A 24,946-nucleotide genomic window follows, 5' to 3' on the forward strand; every position below is an offset into this window, starting at 1 on the left:
TTCCCTGGATCTTCTGCGACCACCTCTGTGGGTTTATCCCTGGAGCACAAACTCTGAATTGTACCTGTCTCAAATTATACTCTCCAACCACACTGATGCACCTGCTTGTTGCAATGCAGAAGGTTCCTCCACACTTACATTTCCCCGGCCATAGCATGGGCTGGAAAATCCCCCAGGGCATGGCATGCAGTCGGGACCAAAGAACCCTTTGCAGCATCCAGGTTTCTGAAAAAAAAAAAAAAAAGCAAAATTGGTAAGGTATGACATGACTTAACAAGAATTTCCTGGAGTACTCCTGTGCTCATAATCCTCAAATTCTGGTCCTTGTCTCTGCCAGGGAGGGAAACAGAATGTTGTATTTAGCATCTGTGTTTCTCAGGAGCTCCTGCACCTAAATTATTTTTCAACAATGACCCTCTTCCTGCTCACAGCCAATTCTTCTCAGAACAAACCACTATTTTGTGCTTACTCTGTAACTTCAACACATGGGATGCATGTTTTTTATGAACTTTTAATTCTTTAATAGCACTGGTCCACTCACGTTTACTTTATCCTTGCCCAGAACTGCATTCCTGTGGAGGGATGTAGCAGTCCTGGATTGCAGGCCTTGTCATGACTGACCAAAGGAAGAACAATCATAATATAAACAATCAGCTGTATTTAATGAAACACCCACAAATCATTACATACAGTTGGCACTGTGAGAGCTCAGGAGCTGCAGACAAACATGAGGTCCATAAATTCACCAAGAGAGATTTTCCTGAACCATCTGACAGTGGTTCATAAACAGGATGCAATCACTTCACAGCTTACAGCACTTTCCCTGTGCTCAGCTTCCTTTGGGAGAAATGCTAAAGCTGGCACACTCCAGTTAACACTGCACCATCATGGCTTCCTACAGCTTGGCAGGCCACAACAGGGATGCCTTATTTTATTTATTTGTTGCACTCAGGTTTAATTGAGCTGCCTTCTAACATCTGCAGTAGGTTGGTACCCTGTGTTCTCCTGGACAAAGCTCATTTATGTGATGGTCCTGAGGACAGCTTTCCTTCTGCTCCCATCCAGCCCCCTGGCCTCAGAGTCAGAGCTGCTCCTGGTGAATGAGGAAGGGCAGAGCTGAGCTCTCCCAGAGGGAGCGTGTTCCTCCATCCCACTCACCGTGACGGTTTGATTGCAGTACCTGGCGCATCCCTTCTTCAGGACGTTGAGGCCCTGTGGGTCATGGATGTAAACACATTCCTTTGGGGACAGCGTTGGTTCCTGCACAAACAAAACAAGCCACTAGCACTGTCACCTTCCCCTTGGCTCTTTCTGCTGCAGAGAGCAACTGTGCCTATCTCTGAGCTGGGGAAGTTCACTGAGGAGCCAAGGTGAGCAGCACACAGTTGTGGCAGGCCTAGGATGGTCCAAGGCACACAGTGGCCTCCTCCTGCTCCCAAGAGTCCCCAGGCCTGAGCCAAGGTGCTGCCCTTTAGTTGTAATAATAGTATCTGTGATAAGGGAGAGAGCAAGCACAGGGGAAGGAAGGGAGGGAGAGGACATAAGGGGGAGATAAGGGTGGCAGGGAGGGGAAAGAGAGGGTAAGAAAGAGGGGAGGAAAGAGATAGGAGAGGGGACAGGGGAGGAGGGGGGAGAGTGGGGAATAGAAGGAGTAAGGAGAGAACTAGACAGTGAAGGAGGGAAGGAAAAGACAAAGGTGAGATGAAGAGTGGAAGACATAAGAGGAAGGGTTGCAAATAACATTGGAACAATGCTCAGTGACCTGTCTTGGAGTTGGGCACAGGTAGAACTGGGCCCCAGGTGATTTTGCCTTTGCCAGCCTCAGTCAGAGAGGAAAATGAGCAACTGGTGATTTTGCAGATCTCCACTTCAGACACCCATGCTGAGACAGCATTAGCAAGTTCCCCTGAGAGTCAGACCTCTCAGAGGACACTCAAGAGTTTAAGGGTGGTGAGCACCTCTCTGGCTTTCACAAACAACATCTTGGGTCTGGCCTTCGCATTGCCATTTCCTGGAACTTGCTGTTCTGCTAACCTCAGCATGGGATAACTCAAACAGCAGCACTCCTCCTTCCTCCACCTCAAGCTAGCTCTGCTAATCTCTGAATCAACAGGGAGCACAGGTCAGGAACAAACTGTTTCCCACCCTCTGCAGAGCAGAAAGGTTGTTGTGATTCTCTGGCTGTCATATAGGCAGAGGCAGTACTAGATGGTATTTGTGGAATCAGGTTTGCTTCTGAGACTCTGGAGCAGCTGGCAAACCTTGCCTGTGGGCAGGAAAGCTCTGCCTGAGGCAGAGCAGAAGTGCTAAAAGCTGCAAGTCTACAGTTTCATTTAGACCAGAATTTCTCACCGTGCTCCACATTGATTCAGCAAGCAGGCTCCAGAATAAGAGAGTGCAGAGAGCAGTGAGTGGGCAACAGTCTGGGACCACAAAACTTGGATACATAGCCCCTAACAAGCCTCACTGCTGGCTGCCTTTCCTGCTCCCTATTTAACTGAAAGTGGCTTGAGTCAGAAACTGTCAGTGCGCCTGTTTGCCATTATGCAAAGAAATTACAGAAATAACTACAAATATTTACCATTTCCTTGCTGCCAGGTGGGCAAATGCTGTTGTTGAGGGCCTCACAATCCACACAAGTGCCCTGTTAAGAAAAGAAGAGGCAAAAATGTAATCTTCTCAAAGGAATCCCTTCCCCATGTGCCAAGAATGCTACAGAGCTACTGTTCCCAGTACATATATCCAAACCCTCACAACATGGATCTGATATTTAACTACTATTATTTTCCATGCTCTAAAATGAGCCAAGTTTATCATTTAAATGAAATCTCTCATGTGCCTCAAGCAGATGCTTGCACCTGCCTGAAGCTGGGGTCTGTCTGCACTCTCTGAGTTTCTCTGCCACTAGACATCCTGGTAGGCTGGAAATCTTTGGGAATCCAAGCAGCTTTGGGAAACCAAGCAGCAAGCTTCATTGAATCAGCAAGTTATGTGGACACTGTGGCCCCTTGGGATTCACTGTGTCTCTCCAAACCTCTTGCTATGCAGAGCCTCATCTTCTTTCCTCAGTAACCTACCAATGATCAAACTGGGGAGCAAGCACCTCAGCTAAGGTGTATGAAGCAGTTTGGGTGAGAATACTGCACAGCATTTGTAGGTCCTGCTACTGAATGCCTGCTTCCTGTCCAGGCTACAGGACACCAGTGCTGATAGAGGTGGGAACAAAGCACTGTCAGCTGAATTAGCAACTCTAGTGGGAAGAAGATCATATAAAGGAAAAGGCAAATGTGCTTTGGAATCCAAGGTAGGATGGGGACACAGAAAGAACAACAACCTACAAGGAACATTTGCTGATTAGCAGGAAAGCAGTGCCAAGTGCAAGCAGAAGAAACACTGACAGTGCTGCCAAAGTTCACACCAGGGGAACTCTCAGACAGACCACCTTTCCCAAATGCAGCTTACACAGCCTGCTTTTGGCCCTCCAGCTGAGTGTGGGGTGCACACCAAGCACCAGCTGTGCTTGGGCATGAGAATGGGAGGAGCTGACTTACCATCACAATCTTATGTTGCTCTTCATTGCATCTGTGAGGCAAAATGGGAATGATTGAAGGAGGGATGAAGATGCCATCCAAAGTATGAATAATACCATTTGAAGCCACAATGTCTCGCATTTTTAAGGGGATCCCTGATTCATCCATCAGAATTCTTCCCTGATGCAGAAACACAATTTTAGCCCATTAGACAGGATCAACTACACAAAGCCAATGTGGGAAACAGATGGTTTGCAGCATCAAGGGCAACCACACAAACGGTCAAGACTCCTAGTGGAGTCACAGATTGGATAAGAAACAAACTAATTCAATGATCTCATTTAAGTCTAGGTTTTTAAGCAGAGAAGGAAGTAGAGATTGGCTGAAACCACATTGTTCAGAACCACATCCAAACTTTCTCCTAGCACAGAAGGATTTGCCTCAAAGGGTTTTGATTCACACTTACATCTGCACTAATGTTGATGGTAAGTATCTGGTTAGCCATTGTAACAATGTGTGGCATCATTATCAGTTGCTCTATGGTCACCTGAAATAAAACACAACGCGGTGGTACCATGAAAAATGACCATGAAAAGGGTCATTTCAGTGTAGCTTACAGAATCCTCCCATGATTCCTGCCACTTGAGAAACTTCTCAAGGGGTCTTAACATTCACATTTCATGAAATACCATAAAAACAAGCAATGGGTCAGAGGGTAATCCAGGACTTTGTGTGAACTGTTTGCAGAACCACAAACACAGCAGTGCTGGTGGCAGCTGCCTTGGTTTTCATTCCTTGTGTAGGTAACTGTCCAGCACAGCTGAAATCAAGTCTCACTAGCAGTGTCTCTTGCTAATACAGCTGCAATTGGGGTCAGACTAATAATGTTTTTTTCTAGGACATATTCAATAAACAATGAAAGTTCAGCCAGAAGCATAATAGAGAACATATTTTGACTGAAAAAATAAGCTCTAAGGCAGAAAAAAATGTAAATTGCAGCTTTGGTACTTAGAAATGTAACTATTTGAGTAGAGAGTTCTGAGAACCAGGACAATTCCTATTTTTGTGTCCTGCAGCAAACTCTGCTGGACAATATTTTCATTGAAAAGGCCATCCAACAAGGGAGCACCAACACTCCAGAAAACTCAGAGTTCCTTCATAGAGAGAGAGCACAGCTGTCCCTTTTGGCAACCTCTTTCATGGTAAACACTTTGCTTCATGAGATCCTGCAGAGTCACACCTCTGCTCCTCCAGGGGAAGCCCAAGAAGCAGCAACTCAAGTCATCAACACTGTGACCTCTATGCCAGACAAAAGAGTTGCTAAGGGGCTGGTCTGGGGGAGGTCTGGGGTCAGAGCTGCCTGCCTTACCGCTGCTGAAGTGTAGATGTGATGTTTCACCAGTTCCTGGAGCTTATTGATGCCCTAAGGAAAAAAGAGAACATGAGAATTAGATACCCCTTCAATGCTCACGAGTAAGAGGATGCAACTACATTTTCTTCTAATCAGAGATTGACAATGCCAGTGCCTATAGGAGTGAATTCACTTGGTGAATAAGTTCCTTCATTTTCCCCTGCCCAAAGCTGGGTGAGGAATGAAAGTCAAACACCAGATTTAAGCAATCTGGCTGACCTTATTTCTCACTGCAAGCTCCATCAGCACCCACTTCTCTCCTAGAGCCTTACAGAAACAAAGACTTGGTTTAGCCACCCCCAGGAAGAACAACTTTCAGCAATGACCAAATCCATTGCACAAAGTCATTCCAGCACAGCCCAGTGCAACTCAGCCAGCCCAGGATGTCTTACAGTACTATGAGCTCCCACCTCTGTGAAAAGATAAATGAGCCTTCCATCTCTCAGCCTATCCACAGCATCATTGCTGGGTACAAACACAGTGAAGGGGCCTGGTCCATCCAGTATTGCAGGCAGGCCACAGTTCTGCAAAAGCAACAGAAGATTTCATCATGGATCTAACATGGGTTACTGAGGGGGGGTCCAGCAGGAAGTGAGAGGAAATATTAAACAGCTCATTAAAGGCAGAGCTGTTATAAAGCAAAATGTGCAAGAGGCAACTGGACACCAGGGACAGGTGTGTGATGTAACAGAAGTGTAAGTGCCACAAAAGCACAGCTGGGACAAAGAAGCCACTGGTGGGAATGCAGCAAATATGAACAAGGGAGTCCTGGGCTAATGCTCCCTGTATCCTTTAGACACACAGAGGCACTCAACTGTGGTCAAGAACTAAACATGCTGTGGAGAACAACTCTGCAGGGACAAGGGGAAGATGGGAAAGAGGCATGTACCCTTGCTGCTTGTGGCAGATCCCCTATAGCTGTGAAAACTCCAATATTTTCCATTACATTTGCTTAGGTAAAATAAGAAAATAAAACCCCAAAATGGCACAGAATAAAACCTACAGAAAGAAAGCCAAGCCACTGAGATGTATTTAAATGCTATTCAAATTCCCCCCTAATCAGTAGCAGGCTTTGTCCAGCAGGAATACCACAGCTTCCTGGGCAGACACAAACTTGCTTACCTCCAGTATAGTTTCAAATCTACTGAAAATCTCCATTGAGGCAAGGATCTCACCAATGGTTTTCTGCAAGAAGATACAAAGAGGAAAAACATGGCTGGGGCTGAAGCCAGGTCTGAGCACATACTGGAATGCCAAGCTTGTGGTTTTCATGTAAAGATCTACAGGAGACTGTCATCTTCAAAGAGATGGGCACAATCAAGTGATTACTTGTTCTCATTTAACACACAGACAACTTTTTGATTATAATTTCAAAATGCACTACTGACCAATTAAAGAAAATCTTAGTTTGATTTTTATGTGAAAAACACTTTTCAATACTAGTCCTGCAAGATACCTATTCTGTAAGATACAGCAGCTGAAGAGCTCATTTGTTGATTTTATTCATAAAAGTAGAATTCTCTTCTCATCTAAGCACTGTAAAAGTATCATTGCAAGATTTTTATCTGGCTTATGCAATACTAGTAGCTATTTTTAAAGGTATTTTAATAATACCTAACAGGCCTAATCAGAGATGAAGACAAAATAAATAGCCTTTTCTCTTTAAAAAAAAGCCTCACTGATTCGGAAGATTAATGATGAAAATTGTTTTTAAAAAACTGTTTATTCTGCTGCCCCATAAAAGAAAAGAAATATGAATGCTTCTGTACCTGTGGGTTTCTGAGGTTGTCAGTGCTGGGTTTTTTCCTGAGGCTGTTGACAATATGTATGATGCCATTGGCTGCTGGGAGATTTGACTGCAAGATGTTGTACAGTTCTCCTGGCAGATCTTGATACCGGAAAGATTTGATGTATGTCTGGGTGATAATATAAACAAACAAACAAATAACCAAACAAGTGAACAAACAATAATAATAACAAGTGAACTAATAATAATAATAATAATAATAATAATAATAATAATAATAATAATAATAATAATAATAATAATAATAATAATAATAATAATAATAATAATAATAATAATAATAATAATTTATTTCCTTGTGGTACATCTGTGTTACCATGATAGAGCTATAAATCAGTCCTTATGGCTCAGCAAGGGGAAGTCACAGTCAGAGTTACCCTTGTAAAAATAAGTGTAAGGGATGGCCTGGGTGTAAGACAAGCACCCCACCCTACTTGGATTTGGGTGATATTTTGATCCTGAGTGGTACTTTCAAGTCTTAATACAGAAAAAAAAGATCTCATCTGGGACACCTGCTCCAGAATGACATTTGAGTGTGAGCAACGCTTGACCACAGCTCTGGATCACAAAAGGATGTCCTGACCACCACATAGCTGATTTGGAGGCAGTTCTGGAAGAACAGGTTTGACTGCAGTTTTTATTGACTCATTGTGCCTACAAGGAGTGTTCATAGCAAAGCCAGAGGAGTCAGGCTCACTGAATTACAAGGCAGGTGTCTGGTCCCTCCACTTTGTATGGATCTCTGCCCTGCAGCCTGGTGTGGGAGGGTGTCCCAAGGTTCACCTACAAAGTAAGCATCCAAGCTTTGCTGCTGTAGCCGTGATTCAAGTTCAGGGAAGCACAGCTTTCCTGTGCTCTTCATTTTACCATGTGCATTTTGAATAGCTCCTAGTGCCCTAAACTTCAGTTCATATCACTGAGGACTCTGTTTGAAACAAAGGAAGGGGAGTGCAAACTTCCCAGATCAAAAAGATCCTAAGTAAACAAACAGGAAACAATTTTAAAAGGACCATTGACACACTTAGTTCGGATTCCCCTGCTCCAAATAATGCTTTGTCCTTTTGATGTATTATGACCTGGACCTTAAGGCCAAGGCTGGATCCTCAGAGAGGAAACACAGGGCTCTCCCCCTTGGCCACCTGTGGGTTTGCAGGAAAGGTCCAGGATGGGGAGAGAGAGAGAGCAGTGGATACCGGAAAATGTGAGTCAATTGGAAAAGGAAAAAAAGAGCCTTCTACGTCAGAACACAACAATGAAAACTTCTTTGCTAGAAGGCTAAGGAAAATTTAACAGAGAGGAAAAGAGAAACTACAAGAGGAAATATTCATCATGTGGCTGTGTCCAAGCACACAAACTCCAAGGGAGCATTCAGTCTGAAGGGAGACTTTGTTGCCTCCTCCACGTCAGCCACATGGATATTGTAGTAGGGAAGAGGTCTCCTCTCCAGAACAGGGTGCATATAGAGAGCATGGAAAGACCATTCACATTCACCTCTTGCTTGTCTGTGAGACAGAAGATGTGGTTGCTTGGGGTGTCTGGTCTTTAATCAGCTTGCTTTAGACTACAAAAAGGAGATTCTTGTTTTGATCACAGAAAAAGGTTTTCTGGTGAAGAAAGCCCATCAAGGAAACCATGCTCAAGGTCCAGCCTGTCCTATGTGAAAACAGTGGCCCAGGCCTTCAGGAGATTCCTCACCTGGCTAGTGAATGTCAGCTGATGTCCGGACAAGGTCCACATAGTCTTGGCTTTTATCATATCTTCTATCAAGTGCAGACCAGGAACAATGTGCATTTTGCACAACTGCTCAGCAGCTGTGTCCTTTGGGGGGCAAAGCCCACATAAAAAAGAAAAATGACAAGTTCTTTCAAAAACTTCATTTGCCACAACACCACCCTGGACAGAAACCTATTGGACTTGGACAAATTAAAAATTATCCTTGCATGCTGCAGATTATAAAATTAGCTGAAGTTCCCCAAGTGCAATCTTTGCCTATGCTGGACCATGCAGGTGGTCTAATCTGCTGAAATTACATTTAGCTTCTTCCTTTCTTCTCTGGGCTTACCATCATTGCTGTCTTTTAGAACAATCTTCTGTCAATACTGATTTAGGTGGAACTGATCCTTGGGGGAGCAGGTTGACTAGGTAACTTGGGGGCCTCTCCTGATATATTTTCTGTGGATCCAGAAGTTAGTATTTTTGACCATAGTTTGAAATTCGAATAGGGTGTAATACTTGGCCCCTTTTGAAAATCACACCCTCAGGTAGTAAAAAGCCACTTAAAGTTCTAAGAACAGTCATACATAAGAGCGACTTTCCTGACATTAAAAACAAACAAACCAACTCTGTCAGTATTGAAGAAATAGAGGTTTTTTTTTTTTTAATAATGTGAGGGATGTAATATCCTCTATAAGGCTGCAACTTAACCAGACAATGAAAAGTATTCCCAAGAGATGATTTCTATAAATAGTGCATGCCAAAATTCCTCTCTTATGTCAATCAGTTTTTACAGGCTGCAGAGCTGAAACAGGAAAGAACCTTAAGACAAAAACTTGCTAAAACCAAGAAAACTTACGTTGAATTCCATTCTGTCAAGAACGGGAAGAAGGGATGGTACAAAGACTGTGAAGGGCCCATATTTAGTCAGCAATGTTGAGCACCCAGAAGCTGTAAAAAGAAGGGCAGTGTGAGTAGTTAGGCAGTGATGGTTTAACCACAGCAATAAATATTGCTCTTTTTAACAGCACAATTCAATCACCACAGTATCAGCCTGGTACAAGCCACAAGTATTCGTTTACAAGGAGGCAGAGGGAGTTTGGCACTGCTACCCTGCCCCCAGCTTGCTCCATCCCCCAAGCAAAATAAATAAGCATTTACCAAACATTTTCTTGGCGACGTTTAGCTTCCTTATAAACCTTCCTCGCAAATTGTGCTGATTTATCTCACCCAAGAGATCTTTGTAGCAACTTCTCCCATCTCCAATCTCCCCTTCTTTACACACACAGCTATGAGGCAAGGATGAAACATAATAAACCATTGTAAACCAGTTTGCAACACATTCAACAACTGCCAAGTAGAACAACATGTCAGTATCTACACTTGAAAGACCAATCCCAGTTCTCACATCATAGAATAGTTTGGGTTGCAAGGAACCTTAAAGATCACTTAGTTCAAACCTCCCCTGCCATGGGCAGGGACGTCTTCTATTAGACCAGGTTGCTCAGGGCCCCATCCAACCTGGCCTTGAATTCTTCCAGGGATGCAGGTAAGGGCTGAGTAACTTCTGCCTAAACTGAGTGACAGGAAAAAAGATACACATTTCTGCCAGGAAAGCCAATTTGTATCTACCCAAAGAGAATAGAGATGTATCTTTCTCAGATACAAACAACATAAGGATTGTCTGCTCTAAAGTTCAGAGTACAGATTGCCACAATAAAATTACTGACACCTTTTTAATTAGCTACTTAGTCAGTTGTAGTAATTTCAGCATCTGAAAATCTGAGGTAATGCATAAAACCCACAGGGTAAGTGACAATCTATCAAACAACTCCTGTGTGAACCCTTGGCTCCAGTGAGAAGCCAGCCCAAGCACACCAGGTGGCTGCAGTTCATCTGGAACTCACTGAAGGGCCCAGACAGGTTAATGACTTTTCCAGAAAAGCTTATCTACATGTGAAAATCTCTGTCCTGGTTCACACGGGTTTGCAGTCATCACTAGACTACCAAAGCTGTTTTTTCCCGTTTGGGCTTTGTCCAAGTATCAGCTCTGCTCTTTCTGCTTCAGCCATGCAAAGACATGCGACACAGGGGAGGAATTTGACTCCACTCCAGCCTCAGAGGGCTCAGTGCCAACTGCTGGGGAACAGATCTGTAAGGCAGGGACTGCACTGAACACTGTGTCCTGCACTGTGCTAGCACATCTTCAGAAAGGGAAGCCACTGTGTTTCAGTCTTGACCTGGAGCACACAATGAGCAAATGGATGCTAATAGTTTTAGCAGCATTGGAGAAGGAAGGATCAAGGAGATGGGATTGCTCTTTCCCTCTTCAGTGTCTCAGAGAAGCTCTACCTTTTCTTGAAAACACTTAAAATTCTCAGGGAAGCTTTCTCAGGTGTTTGAGAAGCCATTATGCAAAAATGATCCTCTATCCAGCCATTTTTCTCATCTAAGGGGTATAAACTTGTAGGTGTTTTGCTCCAAAGGACTATGTGAGGTCTGGTGTTTCCTCACTCAACTTACCCCTTCTCTGTCACTCTGCAACTCTAATTTATTTATTGCTTACAGATCTGACTGGGAGAAGAGACAAAGTCTTATTCCTCACTATCAAATATGCGCAAATGTGAGCAAACAACCACACATCTCCCTTTAAATGATTGATTATTAACTTCTACCACCACTAGTTTGGGGAGCTACACACCCAGCTCACATCAAAGAAGACTCTGCCACCCCAGACTTAAAGCATTTTGTGACCCACGTGCAATAATTTACAATGACTGATGTCAAACTCTACTTTCAATAGGTTTGTTACAAACAGGCTCTTCTCAAAGAATGACTCTGGCCTGTACTCCTGACATCACCCTCAGTTTCTTCAAAATTCAGCTCATCCAAACCAAGTTTCCATTCTAGCTGCAGAAAAAGCTTCTTCATTTGCAGTTTTCAAACTGGCTTACCTAGGAGTCCCCTGAGAGTTAATTTCACACGTGGCAGTCACGTCACAAAGGTACTGCCGGCAGTCAGTGGGAAATGCCGAACACTCGGATGAAGGAGTTCTCCTACTCATCCCAGACTTGCAAACACACGTTGCCTAAGGGAAGGCAACACAGTGATCATAGAGCTGCATTCACCATCTTTTACCCTGTGAGTTATCCTACAAAAGAGCTTCCTGGTTTCCCTTTGCAAAATCTCAGGTGAGAAGAGCAGATTTGACCAACACATTCATCAGTTCATGTGAAGATCTTCTCCCAGTTTTGGCTGTTGTTGCCTTACCTCTCCTGGACGTCTGTAAACACAAATTGTAGAGTTTTCTGGGCAGCCTCCATTGTTGTCAACACAAGGGTTGATGGGCTGGCAAATCTTTCCATCTCCTTGAAATCCTTCTTTGCAGGTGCATTCATATGTACGTGATCCAACAACTTTACATACAGCAAAGGGGGAACATGGAGAAGGAGCACAAGGATCCTCAGCTGCAATTAAAGAGATTAGAGGTGAGCGGAACCAAACTTCTGTTTTTAAAACAGCACTTAATTTAGCACAGCACGCTGCAAGGAATGGAAAGAATGGAGCATAAGGAATTTGTACTGTTAAACCTCTAAAATTTCACAAGGAAATGAAATAATTCCAGACAGCAGACATTTGGGGGTTTTTATTCTGAGGAATTTGGATGACACATTTTCCATGTTACTTCAGTAACAGAAGTGTGAGTGACAGAGGATGCTTGGATTGATTCTGAATTTGCATCATATCTGAGGATACATGAAACTGCAGTTTGGTCAGCAAAACTTTAAAGAGCCAGTGAAAACATCTATCCATAGCTAGCTCATCACATGCATCTTATCAATGTTCTTTTAAGGAAACAAATTCAAAACCTTAAATTTGAAATCAGGGAAGAACTCCTCAGACTCCACACCTTATTATTTTAACTGGTTCAGACCCACCAACATCCTGCTGTCACTACTTAGTACATAATTATAAGTTAGTGCTGGATGGAACTTGCAACTTTAATTCACTTATTGCTTTTATGACCAAGTGAAAGGAGAGCCAAAAGCTTAGCCCTTAACCTTTTGGGTATTCCTGAAAAAAAAGGGTTTTAAACCTCTGCAGTGAAATAGGCATCGTATTCACAGCAACCGAACTCTTCCACAGATAGAGCAGTGTGAGAGGATTTTTTCCAAACAGGACCATTTAGGGTCACAGAGAAGTTTCTCACCTTGGCAAGTGCTGCCCTGTTTTCTGTAGCCCAGCTTGCAGTCACACCGGGCTGTCCCATCCCTCACCACACACTCGCTGTTGGCCTCGCACGTCACACCTTTGCAAAGGGGGAGCTCTGCAGTCACACAGCAAAGAGAGTTTCCCTTTGAGCATGCAGGGCACTGGTAGGAGATATAGTTCACTTTACAGAATGTCTGGAAATAAAGGCAAATGTGGTTTCCCAAACTTTTGAGGTTCCAAAACATTTCCACATTTGAGGACCCCAAACTGGCACAAAAGCCAGAGGATATGAGCAGTGCAGGCAGCTCTAAGTTCCTGGCAGCCCAGGTAGTCAAGTCCCCCAAGGCTGAGAGAAGAGATCTATCTGGTGTCCAGAGAAAGAACAGAGGCATACAGGGATGGTACATCTTAACCCCTCTCACAAAGTGGGGAGTAGACCCCAGCTCTTCCCTCTATCTTGATCTCCGGTGCTCAAATCATCTTTCCTCTACATTTCCAACCTATTCAGTGCCTCCCTGCCCCTTTAGGGACACCCAAGCCCACATCATAGGGCTGCTCTCCCAGCCCCTCTGCAGCTACCAGTGTGTTTACCTTGGTCACACCTGGGGCCTGTGTAGCCTCCATAGCATGTGCAGCTCCCATTCCCAGCGAGGCCGCTGTTGCATTCCCCGTGCACACAGTCACACTCTGCAAGGGAAGTCCAGACAAAGCTTCAGCTTCAGCTTAGCTGCCAGGCAATGCACAGGGCTCCAGGAACACACTGGCCACCTGCCCTGGCTCTTGGCATTCTGATTTCCCACCAATAATCCACAAGCTCATTTTAAAATATGACCATGCCAGTCAGAGCTTTGAGAGGGTAAATTGCTTGTCCTGGACTCAAGAAGATCAGGTAAGAGCAGCCCTGATTGCAAGACCTAGACCAGCTTTTGAGGTGTGTCACAACCTCCAAGATCACACCTATCTCATCTGTGTGGACACAAGGAAGCAGGAGCTAGATTGCACTGCCAGGCTGCAGTCTAGCATAATTAATAGTCTGCCATAATTCACTTCCCAAAGTGCCATACACGAGAGGCAGCATGGTGTGTAAGCATGTTTTTATAGAGGAAGGAAGGAAGGAAGAAGCTGAGAGACAAGTGTAGCTGTTATAGGAATCTGAAAAACAGTAGGGAAGTGAGTGGGGGTTGTTTCAGGGATGTAGGTAATGGCCTGGCTGGAAAGAGAGAGGAAAGTGGGGACAGCCTGGGTAAGGGGGGAGAGAGAAATTTACAATAGGAAAAATGGACTGTTTGAGTGAGACTGAGGATCATTTATTTAGTGGGACAGTGCAGAAGGGCACAAAGACAAAATGCCCAGACACCTGCTATTGAACACTGCCAGCTCTCTGCTACTTTTCCCCTCTCCAGCACCTTCCTCACTCAACCTCTTCCTCCTCCTTCCTTGTTTTCAGTTATCTTCGAGGAGGTTTCAATTGAATGACTTGTTCTTACCTGACTGACAGTCTGGACCAAAACGATTTTCATTCCGGCAGTCCTGGCAGCCATACCCACTGTATTGCTCCTAGAAGAGCCCCAAAATATGCCAGGTATTATTTTTCCATATCACTCTATTATTTCTCACATCATTATAGTTTAAAGTCTCTCCCCATTTTTGATTTTCTGTGGTATCTGAAGCAACACAGTGAAGAAAACTGATCTGCTCAGTGCTCCAGTACTAACCAGGCCCCGTGGCAAAGGAGATCACAGTGTAAGCTGAAAGAGGGCATGAAAATGCCAGGAAACTCTGCTGGGCACTGAGCAAATAATGTCCTAATTAGAGATGGACAGGAAACTTACAGCTGGCTCCTGATATCTCTCTGAAAAAGGAATCTGGAGGTCATTAATACCAATGAGATTTTTTACATCGATTTTATGGGGCTCAGGGACCTTCAGCATACATTTTAATTGATATAAGGTGTCTTTGAGTTAAATCCAAAATCAACTTTTCTCAAACATGAGTCCAAGAGGTAGGATTTGAGCTGTTAATTAAGGGTGTTGTAAAAATATACAGTTCATCAGGGAAAGTTTCAAGTTGAACACTGATTCATTACCCTATACATTTTAGAAACATCACTCTATTCAAGTCAAGTGTGCAGGAATTGTTTATACTTTGGTTGTACTAAGTCTGGAGTAGTACAGAAAAAAGAAAAAAAAATATGCCCTAGATTCTTTCTCATTTCTCCTGTTTTTCCTGAGAGAGGGAGTCTCTGCCTTCCGGGGTACAGCTCATTAACAGCCAAGTGTCTCAAGGCTTCTTGCATCCACAGACAGATACAATTATTTCAACTGATCAGGGTTAAATTAATGCAATTCTTTCCTTATTTCACCCTTGAGATTCTTCCCAGCTCCACACCATCACCAACAGAGTTTTAGTGCTATTGCTGACAACAGCAATGCTGCAGGAAAACCACAGACACTGATTCTGGGATGAGAGGAGCTGCAAATGGCCTTCCAGGCAGAAGGGCAGCCTCCACCCAGAGCTTCTGCACAGACATCAGACAAACAACTCCCTCTGACAAAGCACATCACCCTCAGAGTAAATCATGCACTCACCTTGCAGATGCAGGTCCCATTTTGCTGTATACCATCCAAACATGTTCCATGGCCATTGCAGGGATTTTCAGAGCCACCTGGACACTCTAGCATGTAAGAGACAGGACAGATGAGATTAAATTGAACAACCAGCACCTTTCCATCTCCTCCTGTCCCAGGTATTCCAGCTGTACAAAACAAAGGCCAATTCACCAGCAAATTATCCAGCAGGCCCAACACTGGCCCAGAGGTGAAAGGTCTAAGGAAAAGTCCTAACAAGCCCTAAAGAAATTTCAACAAAGGCACTGAAACATTTTTTGAGGTTGGGCCACTGCAGCACTGAGAGGTGAAGGCAGTTCTGGAACTAGGAACAGACAGGAGCCTGCTTTGCAAAGGCACTGAGCATCTTCAGCTCTCCTTGACTTCATGGAAAGCTGGAAGTGTGCCAGAAAAACAGGGTCTCCACATCTTTAGAGTGGGGTACCTCAAAATTTTGAGGACTATTTCTGATAATTCTGAAATCTGTGATTTCTCTGATGAAACTAGTTGCTTATTCAAAGCTAGTATGAGAACAGGCTCAAGCACTCAGACAGTCTCCCATTTTCTGCAGAACTGGAAGGGGCCTTTCCATATTCTGTCAGTCAAACACGTGAGAAATGTTCCGCTTAGTAGGTCTTGGTTTTGGATTTTTGAGACAAGACAAAACAAATTCTTATTACTTGGCATAAATCTGAGTGGGAGTTTTGGGATTGTTATTTTCACCTTGGGTTGGAATTGCGAAGTATTTTCTGTGGCTGAACAGCTGACTGACTCCAGACTGTAGAGCAGCACACGTGGCACACGCGCTGCAGACAAGAGGGATATCAGAAAGATCTTCCTCTTCCTTTGGAAACTTTTGCAAAGAGGAACAAAAACATCCCTTTCCAAAAGTTTATTTTTATAGAAGAGACAAAAGGAAGTTCCACCACAGGAGGTTATGTTATGTGTTAAATGTAAGGGGATTCAACTCATCTGGAGCAAAGAGACTATGTGCTGAACAGACAGATATGCTCACAGACAAATAATGGAGACCTTGTGAGTGTTCAAGGAATAATGAAAATTAATCACCTCAATATATATTTAATGCCTCCTATTAAAACTGGTTTGACCTGTTCAACAGCTGGAAGTTGTTGTAAAAAACCCCAAAACTTACCATAGCACTCTGTACCCCAGAATCCTGGACAGCACTTTTTCTCCTCTATTTCCTTCTTACACATGTGATGGCACCCTTGCAGGGAAATGGTATTTTCTCCTAACTTGACAGAGTATCTTAAAAAGAATAATCCAAGATTATGATTATAGCACAAACCCAGCACAGACCTGCTGGAGGGTTTCTAGGCAATCACACTGCAGTGCCCTGAGCTCTGAAGGGAAGGAAGGGTCCTCATCCCCTGTTCCATGCACACACACAAGAGGTTTCACTCCAGTTATGTCTCCTCTAAAGAGGCCCATTGATTCAAGCCTCAGAGACTGGTTAGAAGAAACCTGTCAGGGACTGGGCATGAGACAGGATCTTGCATCAAGATGGAATCCTTGGGTGCTGAAGGGTTAAACAGCACAGGAGAAAAGATAGGATTTCTAGGGTGACTCAGCATTCAACTTCACATCTAAAATGAGTTTGAAAGAACAAAATCTCCTTTCAGGACTCATCTCTTTGTGTCTTTTACTAAAGACTCTAGATCAAGATGCTATAAATTTGGATTTAATAGCAACATTATTCACAGAATCTCTATTAAATATTGGACAAATGCCTTAAATCCCTCAAGGAAGCAACTTCTTTTCAACTCATCATCCCTCCCCTCCACACACAGGGTGAGTCCTTGGTGGCAGTGCCTCTTGTTCTGCACGTACACAGTACAAAACTATTCTTGGGTCTGTCCAACAACCACCACAAGAGTAGATAACACTCAGAAAAGCTGCATAGACTCACATTATTCTTACACTTCATTTTATTTTTGGCACCACATCCTTCCCAAAAGGAACTTGGAAATTGTCTCAATAGCATTGCTGCTTTGGCTTCAATCTGACTCCTGTGTGCAAAAACTGCTATAAACTGCAAAACTGCCACCACTATTTTTAAAGTATTTTGAGGGAATCAGAGAAAGAGCAGACAATGGGGCTATATACTAACAGTTAACATTCACTGCTGAATACATACACAAACAATAATCTATAGTGTTTCATTTTACAAAAGCCTCCTAGTAAATTCAGTTTTCCTTCATCTTTTTCCTACCTGCCAAACTCAACAGAGTATGAGCAAGGAACACATGAACAAGCAATTGTCATAAAGTGAACTAGGAAGGTTAAAAGTTCAGAGGATTATTGCTGGAAGCTGGGAGGATATACAAAGGGAACTATCATTAATTCTTTTTCTTAATAAGCCACTAAGGAATTCTGGGTCTGAAACAGGTTTTTATGCTAGACAAATTGCTATACAGCAGGATTAACAAACTCAGGTTATTTGGGACAAGTTAAGAGGTTATTGTCATTTAATTTGTTCTGTGTATATAGAATCTGCCCAGCCAAAAGTCTGTGGGATTTGCAAAGAGAAAAAAGCAACAATAACAGGGGCCAAAAACCCATCTGAAACAGAACTCCATGGACCTTTACAGCTCAAAACCACGTGTGTGTTCTCCTGAAGAGCACTCTACTCCCTGCATAGAAGGGCTGCACCAAAAGCATAACACAGTCAGGAAACAGGCCTTACCTGCAGTCCCTCACCCCTGATCTTTGGGTGGTCTTTAACCAGCCTCTTGGACACAACATTTTAGGCACTGCAGCACAAGAAGTACACGCTGTATTCAAGGTGAACATCGTCTTGACATTGCATCGCATGGATTTTAACTTAAAAAGAGAAAACAGCACGGAAACAGCCCCAGATTAAATTGTTATCCTAGGCACTTATCTTGCTCATTTTGTAATATCTTTATCAAGTTGCACCATTAGTTAGATATCACTGGGGAGGGCAGTGGTCATTGCAGCATACTCTCCCATGGACTAAACCCTCCTGCCAAGGTGCTGCATGCTTGGATCCACTGGATCTCAGCTAGAAGCAACAGGACAGATCACAGCTATTTTATCCTTTCCCTATGACCCACAGCAAAATTTCTAACCATTTCTAAAATAACCACAACTCTGCACTGCTTATTTCAGCTGATCTTTTACAAACATGTGGTAGTGGTGTGTGAGGACCAGCCCTAAATTAATAACCTTTGCCAGAAGACACTGAATTAAAAAGCAACACAGCATTTATCTTTTTCCATGCCACTGATAAAATCCAGTTCATTGCTGTTCCATGGATCTGCAGTGCTGACTGTGTTAGTTCACTCTGTTTCCCAGAGCCAGGAGCTGCTCACAGAAATATTTCTCATGGCCACTGTCTGTGAGGAGGCACAGGGAGGTGGATGAAAAGGAAAGGTGCTCTGCACCTCTCTGAACACCTTGATGCTTTGACCCCAGGTGAGAATGACTCCATAAACATTGGCATGAAGATCAGGTAGGACACTTGGATATACCAGATGGCTGGTGAACAAATCAGTAAGTCCTTCCACCAAACCAGAATGACTTTAGGGGTTTGGTTTTCCTCACAGGGCTTTTCTGCACCCCTGCACAACCTTGCTTTTCCGAGAGAAACAGAGATGACAAAGCACAGCCTCAAGAGTGAATGATCATCATCACATGTCAACCTGTCATTAAAATTTGTGATTTTGTTCCAAAAGCATTTCCTTGAATTTCTAAACTTCTGCAAACAAGCAACTGCATGGAAACCTCATTGGTAATTTTGAAAAAAGACAGTATTTGCCACTGCTGATGACAGAGAAAAGCTGAGAGGCATGAGCTGTGTATGCTCCAGAAGGTCATTGACTGGAAAAAACCCAGAGCTCATCTCAACTGTGCCTCTACAGGCATTGTATTTTCTAAAAATAAAAACATTATATCAAATTTTGGGAGAGGCCTTGATCTGGAATTTTTAAGCCAATCCTGAACAATGCTGCTAATGTAGCAGCCCTCCTGTTCCCAGAACTCCTTGTTTTGGATTCCCATCAGCAATCTCAGCTTTGCTTCCTCTGAACTTAAGCCCAAATACATACATTTGCCTCAAGGCAAGGGAGGAAGCCCATGGCTTCCCATCAGTTATCAAGAGCTCAGGAAGGCCCTCCCAGATGATAGGTAGCAGACCCTGTCAGGAAAACCTCCTGAGAGATAACCCTCAAGTCTCAAGTGCACAGGGACATGTCCCTGGAATATTTCCCGACTCCTTCCCTCTGACTGGAGTCATTGAGCTTTTGCTCATGTTTATGGACCCACCTTCTGCAGCCATACAGGCAAGAATGCTGCCCAGTGAAGGAAATTACTTCTGTGGCTGTGGTTGCCCTTCCAGTTGTGCTTCTGAGGCTTTCCTACCATACAGCAACAACCAGTTCCCCTGGCAGCAGAATCCCTTGGAACCTCTTATGTCAAGGACTCCCTTGCAGTATAAAGAGCTCAAAACCAATCTGAGATCCACCAACTCCACTTCTCCTGTGAGCACCAGCTTTACTGATATTATCCCAGCAGAACAGAGATCAGCTTTGCTGTTCCTTATGCACAGAGCAGGCAGAAGAGATTTCCCATTTTTCATGGAGCAAAGCAGAGAAGATAAACAATATGGATGAACAAACAAGGAGATGCCTCCAGAGTACTCTGTCTCTAAAGACCAGCAGGGCCATTGATGGGGTCAGCCATCTAATTGGATCTTAAATGAGGACTCCAGATTAAAGCTGGGCTTTTGAAAGGAGCCAGTTGAAGCCAGGCTCTGGAGTCTCACAGAACAGACAGCTCCTGCCTTTTTGGTTCCACCAAATCCCAGCATTAGCCTTTCCTGAGACAATGGCTCAGAAAAAGAAGTAGGAAGATGTCTGGGCAAGAAATACAAATGTGGACTCCTTCCTGTGAGTTACAATTATGCCACAAACCTCTGCCAGGTATCTGAGCCACCCTATCTGTACCAAAAAGACCAATAAACAGTAGAGCACAAAACACTAAATTAAAATTTCCCAACCTTCTATTTCATCTGTACTTTCAGACATCAGACACAGTTGGGCCATTAAATGTGTTCTCTGTCATGGTGGTGCAGGAAGACACCATTATTCAGACATTATTCTATTTCCTTTCTCTTTCCCTCATCAGTGTGGCTCCATTTCTCAATGGAAATGAAGAGTGGGAGAGATGGATGTCTGCCATTCCTCCCTCTTGGCATGTTTAATTACTTGCAGACCTCTAAGACAAGACAGTTATTGTGGAATCCCCCCTACCCTACTGGGACACTTGATAAGCTTTAGGCAGCTTTCCAGTAAGACCTTCCCCTTTTTATAAGGAATATGCTTGTGTCAGCAGCAACAGGCAGGAAGAAAGAGGAAGAAAACAGCTGAGTGGAAAAGTATTAAAAAAAAAAATTCCCTTCTAATTTGAGTGACAGAATTGATGAAGCAGTCATTTTCTGGAGAGTTTTGCTTCTTAGGAAAGCAGAAGAGGGAATCAAGGGACATAAATGCAACAGTCTGGATACTCAAATTCTGGAAAGGATGAAAGACAGACAGAAGTTTGAGTCAGAAGTGGCTCCTGGAGCACAGCCTCATGGAAAACAATGATGCACTACTCCCTTGGGCTCATCTTTGACTGCTGTTTCTAAGTGCAAAGCCACTCGAAAGGAAGCAGCAAGAGGGAATATATCTGTCCCTGTGATGCAGCAGTGCTGCCTGGTGACAGTCACTGTTTTAATCAGGTGATATTGTCAGCCTGGACTGGGTCACAGTTTGTGCACAAAGGAACAGGAAAGGAGGAGAGATGCTCTCAAACATCTCCAAAATGAAGTTTTTAAAGCAGAGACATCCAGCTATAGCCAAATAAGTTAAGTGCCAGGGTGCCTCTGTCTTCTAGGCTGTGCTGTGCACTCTCCCTGCACTCAAATGCTTGTGCAAGAGCTACCACTGTTCTCTGCACTCAGCTGAGACACACAGAAGCTTCTGGATGCTGCAGTGTTTCCTTCCCTCCTCTCTGAACAGATGTCCCTCACTTCTCAAGTGCTCATTTCTCGTATTCCACCTCAAGAGAATAAGCTGGGAAGTATTTCGTAAGGGCTAGTTTCATTCCCCTCATTTTCACTCTTTATCTTTTCCTCCCAAAACATAACAGAAATCCTTCTGCACGGTAAAAATCTCAAGGAAGAAAGAAAAACATATTTGGACGTCAGTGCTCGGCTCCAACAATCCTGGGAGCCAGTTCTGGAAATAGCCATTATCTAATGAATCACCAAGTTTCCAGGGCACTTGTCCTATACAAAACGGAGCTGTAGACACATGCTCGAGTCATTATAGTCATGAACCTCCCCAAGTAGTTCTCAATAATACTTGAGCTGAACAGAGCAGCAGCTCCTGGACACACAAACTCTTCACACTTGTTCAAGGAAGACACTTTGTAGTGTGAAGATGAACAATCAAGCTCAGAGATCACAAAACATGAGATTTACTGTTGCCCTGGGTTTTTCAGCATCTCAGCTGCAGAGCACTGGAAACATGGGGATGCTCAGACCACTCTCCTCATTTCCCACCTTCCTCCATTCCTCCTCCAGCACAGCCTGGGATTGGCCTCCTCCCAGCAGAAAAACGTCCTTGGTTCTCACACCTGCTGCATCTTCCCCAGCCCATAGCAAGAGATATAAACAACCAAATCAGACTAACAGTCACTGTCATATTTGAACCATTAAAGCTGAGCCCTGAGGTCACATCACTGAACAACAGGCAGCACACAATCTCTCTTTTCTCTCAATGGCCCCTGTGAACCAAGAAAAGCCTCTTGTGGAATCATGGCACTTTTATTCCAATCAGATCCAATGGGTTTTCTAAACTGCCAGCAAAAGCTTCATTAGATGCTTATTTTTCCTTATCTCCCATTATACCCTTGCAAATGTTTTTTCTCTTTCTCCATAAAGAGGGAATTTTTGAGGGAAAAAACTCTAAAAGGGAGTTATTCTTGGATTAAGTAAACTGCTCCAGAGGTGACTCAAAACATTTAACTTCTCTGTAAGTGGGTACTCACTACCTAATAACATAACTGTTTCATGCCAAGCCAGACTCCTCAGTGATCACAGAGATCAACAGAGTGTCTCCATGTAGAAACACCTACATTTCCCCTTACAGCAGCTGAAGACACAAGCCCATGCCTCTGAACACAACCTGAAACCCATCCGCTTGGAACCCACATCTCCAAATAGATGAAATCCACCCCTAGAAACACTTCATGTTTGTGCTCAAGTCACCACCGTGATCCTACAAGCCTTCCTAGTATTCATTTATGGCCCTTTCATGAAAGAGTCTATACAGAAGCTTCCACCCAAAGGTCTGACACTGAAGCATCTTTCCGGTCCTCTGGCTTTTTCTAAATCAAGTCCTTAAGGCTCACAGGTCTGTCCACTCCCCACAAGGCCCTGCTGTATCATTCAAGGCAAGACAACCACACACAGGGTGTTTCCCCTCCCCAGGGAATTTCCAAATGTCCCCCACGACTCTGGGCTTAGCAGGCCAGTTCACTACTCCAACGGCAGGACACAAGGAAGGGGATGGCAGGAGACATGATAAAGTGAATTAGTGTGAATTCCAGCCCACAGGAACTGGGCTGCCTCACCACGGAGTCTAGAGAACAGATCTACAAAGGTATCACACATTCTCCTAGCTGCTGCAGCTAAACACAAGAACAGAGAGGAAGGAATCAAAAGAAAATCAACAAAATTGAAAGAAAAAAAAAAAGGAAAGTATTCAACAATCCTTACCAAGGAGATTTTGGGAAATATAATTGAAACAAACTGTTGCAAAGGGAAAAATTGATGGGATTGTAAAAAAATTTTTAAAGTAAAATTCTCCTGGGAAACTTATGCATCTGTCCTGATGGATACAAAGTTTCTGTCCCACATACTGAAACTAGCAGAAGGCAAAGATGGTGAGTATTTCCCTCTGATGTTGCTTCTTTCAAGTTCAATAATGAACACAGACATGAATTTTATCAGATTTAAAACTCAAGCAGCTCCCTTCAACCTTATATTTAATCCCTGAGTTTAGACTACAGAGAAGATACCTTACAGCCCTACAGTTTTTACTGATTTTATTCTGCACCTTTTTTTATGTAAATAAAAAAAAATGAGCTGTGGAGAGGACTCTTTCCTAACATGCTACCATCCAAATATGAAGAACTTTTCAATGAACATTTAAACAAAGACCCGCAGACTTACCTTCTGACTCTGGCAGTCAGCTGTGGGAGTGAAGTATGCTGCTAAGAAGAAAAACAGCAATCCAGGAGGATGCATTTTCATGCTTTTACAGGCAGGACCCTTTACACAAAAGGGGTGGTGAGAGAGGCTGCAATTTCTGTAAGATAACACCGCCTACTAAGAATCAGATCCAAGACAAACCAGAGGTTAAAAGTAAACAGGCAGAGAGCATTTTTGCACTGTGCTTTTTGGCTGCAAAGCCTTCAGAAATGGATCTGCTACTTCTAGTGTGATTTCTGAATCAACATAACCTTTTTCTTTCCATTCTTTTTTTAAATGCACAAGCAGAACTCCTTAGTAAAAGGTTTACTCAAAACAGGAACATCTACGGATTTCCTCTTACATATCAGTTCAAAACAGAAGGAAGGAAATCCTTAGTTTTCAGCTAATTGGAATGAAAAGAGATTAACTGTATGCTTAACAGAAGGCAAATGCAATGGGCAAACTTAAATACCATAAATTCATGAAGGCTAAGTTAATTTCCTTTTGCCACTGATGTGAATATGTCCATAACACCTAAAATTGAAGGTAGAGCTGAGCACTGCCTATGCCAAAGTATTGCAAGAACAAAGCAATGCGAGTGACAGGCTGTGCTTCAGAGCAGGAATGGAGCACATTGCATCAATCAATCAATCAATCAAGCACTTTGGGCAGGCTTTGATATTTTTATTTTATATAGTTGACTTTCTCAGCAAGAAAAGCTGATGCTATGGCAGCAATGGCAAAATTTATAATTTCCGCTTGATGAATCCCAGGAGCACTTCCACAGCACTCAGAACAGGAAAGTCCCAAAACAGGATTAAAAAAAATACACACTAACCTGAGGTACAGTCTGGAAATTATATTCTCCTTTTGAAATTCACAAATAATTGATTATTGACAGATCTTATTGACAGGTCTTTGTCTCCCTGCACTGCCAAGAGAGCCCACTATCTTGAGCAGTCAAAGGACTGCTTCTGTTAGCAACAAATCTCACTAAGCAATGAGGCACCTTCATGTTTTCAAGCCATTAATAGCAAATGAAGGTGTCTAAATGAAACCAGGACAGGGAGCCATTCTTGTGTTTACATAAATAATGAGAGCATGAATACCTTTTTGCCCCTGCATCCCCACAAAGACACACATGCTGTAACATACGAGGCGTATAGGAAGCGCTGTACTTACTGGTGCCGTTAGCTGTGCTTTACTTCTGCCTTCATCCTACAGGGAAAGGCAGCATGATGAACAGCCAGCCCTGCTATATATCCTGCACTAACAGGAAGCAGATAAGGCACACAACCATCCACTGCAACCCATGTGAGCAGCACCAGCCCACAGCTCAACCCAAGAGCTCAGCCCACTTGTCCTCCTGCAGGACAGCTGCAG

General features: G+C 43.5%; 1 protein-coding gene across 4 annotated transcripts in view; it reads right to left on the reverse strand.

Annotated features, from left to right (window-relative positions):
- The window catches only part of STAB1 (stabilin 1), a 52,582-nt gene extending 27,796 nt beyond the window's left edge, over positions 1 to 24,786 (reverse strand). For 2 of the 4 annotated variants that reach the window (XR_014616491.1, XM_084214620.1), the window contains exons 1-21: positions 23,543 to 23,787; positions 17,987 to 18,123; positions 16,433 to 16,548; positions 15,262 to 15,347; positions 14,161 to 14,230; positions 13,265 to 13,360; positions 12,672 to 12,788; positions 11,732 to 11,928; positions 11,416 to 11,549; positions 9,623 to 9,750; positions 9,321 to 9,412; positions 8,444 to 8,566; positions 6,711 to 6,857; positions 6,064 to 6,126; positions 5,352 to 5,465; positions 4,900 to 4,953; positions 3,997 to 4,077; positions 3,552 to 3,710; positions 2,582 to 2,644; positions 1,159 to 1,260; positions 139 to 225 (exon numbers count right to left, since the gene is read on the reverse strand). Coding sequence is in view for 3 of the 4 variants with exons in the window: in XM_084214620.1 (XP_084070746.1) it covers positions 139 to 225; positions 1,159 to 1,260; positions 2,582 to 2,644; positions 3,552 to 3,710; positions 3,997 to 4,077; positions 4,900 to 4,953; positions 5,352 to 5,465; positions 6,064 to 6,126; positions 6,711 to 6,857; positions 8,444 to 8,566; positions 9,321 to 9,412; positions 9,623 to 9,750; positions 11,416 to 11,549; positions 11,732 to 11,928; positions 12,672 to 12,788; positions 13,265 to 13,360; positions 14,161 to 14,230; positions 15,262 to 15,347; positions 16,433 to 16,548; positions 17,987 to 18,123; positions 23,543 to 23,623 (2,247 nt within the window). In the remaining variant the exon portion in view is untranslated. Of the gene's footprint in view, positions 1 to 138; positions 226 to 1,158; positions 1,261 to 2,581; positions 2,645 to 3,551; positions 3,711 to 3,996; positions 4,078 to 4,899; positions 4,954 to 5,351; positions 5,466 to 6,063; positions 6,127 to 6,710; positions 6,858 to 8,443; positions 8,567 to 9,320; positions 9,413 to 9,622; positions 9,751 to 11,415; positions 11,550 to 11,731; positions 11,929 to 12,671; positions 12,789 to 13,264; positions 13,361 to 14,160; positions 14,231 to 15,261; positions 15,348 to 16,432; positions 16,549 to 17,986; positions 18,124 to 23,542; positions 23,788 to 24,745 lie in introns of those variants that run through there. The other 2 variants (XM_084214619.1, XM_084214621.1) reach the window with 2 other exon arrangements.
- Positions 24,787 to 24,946: the final 160 nt, after the last annotated feature.

The sequence above is a fragment of the Fringilla coelebs genome (assembly GCF_963513975.1).
Source record: "Fringilla coelebs genome assembly, chromosome: 13".
NCBI classification, from domain to species: Eukaryota; Metazoa; Chordata; class Aves; order Passeriformes; family Fringillidae; genus Fringilla; species Fringilla coelebs.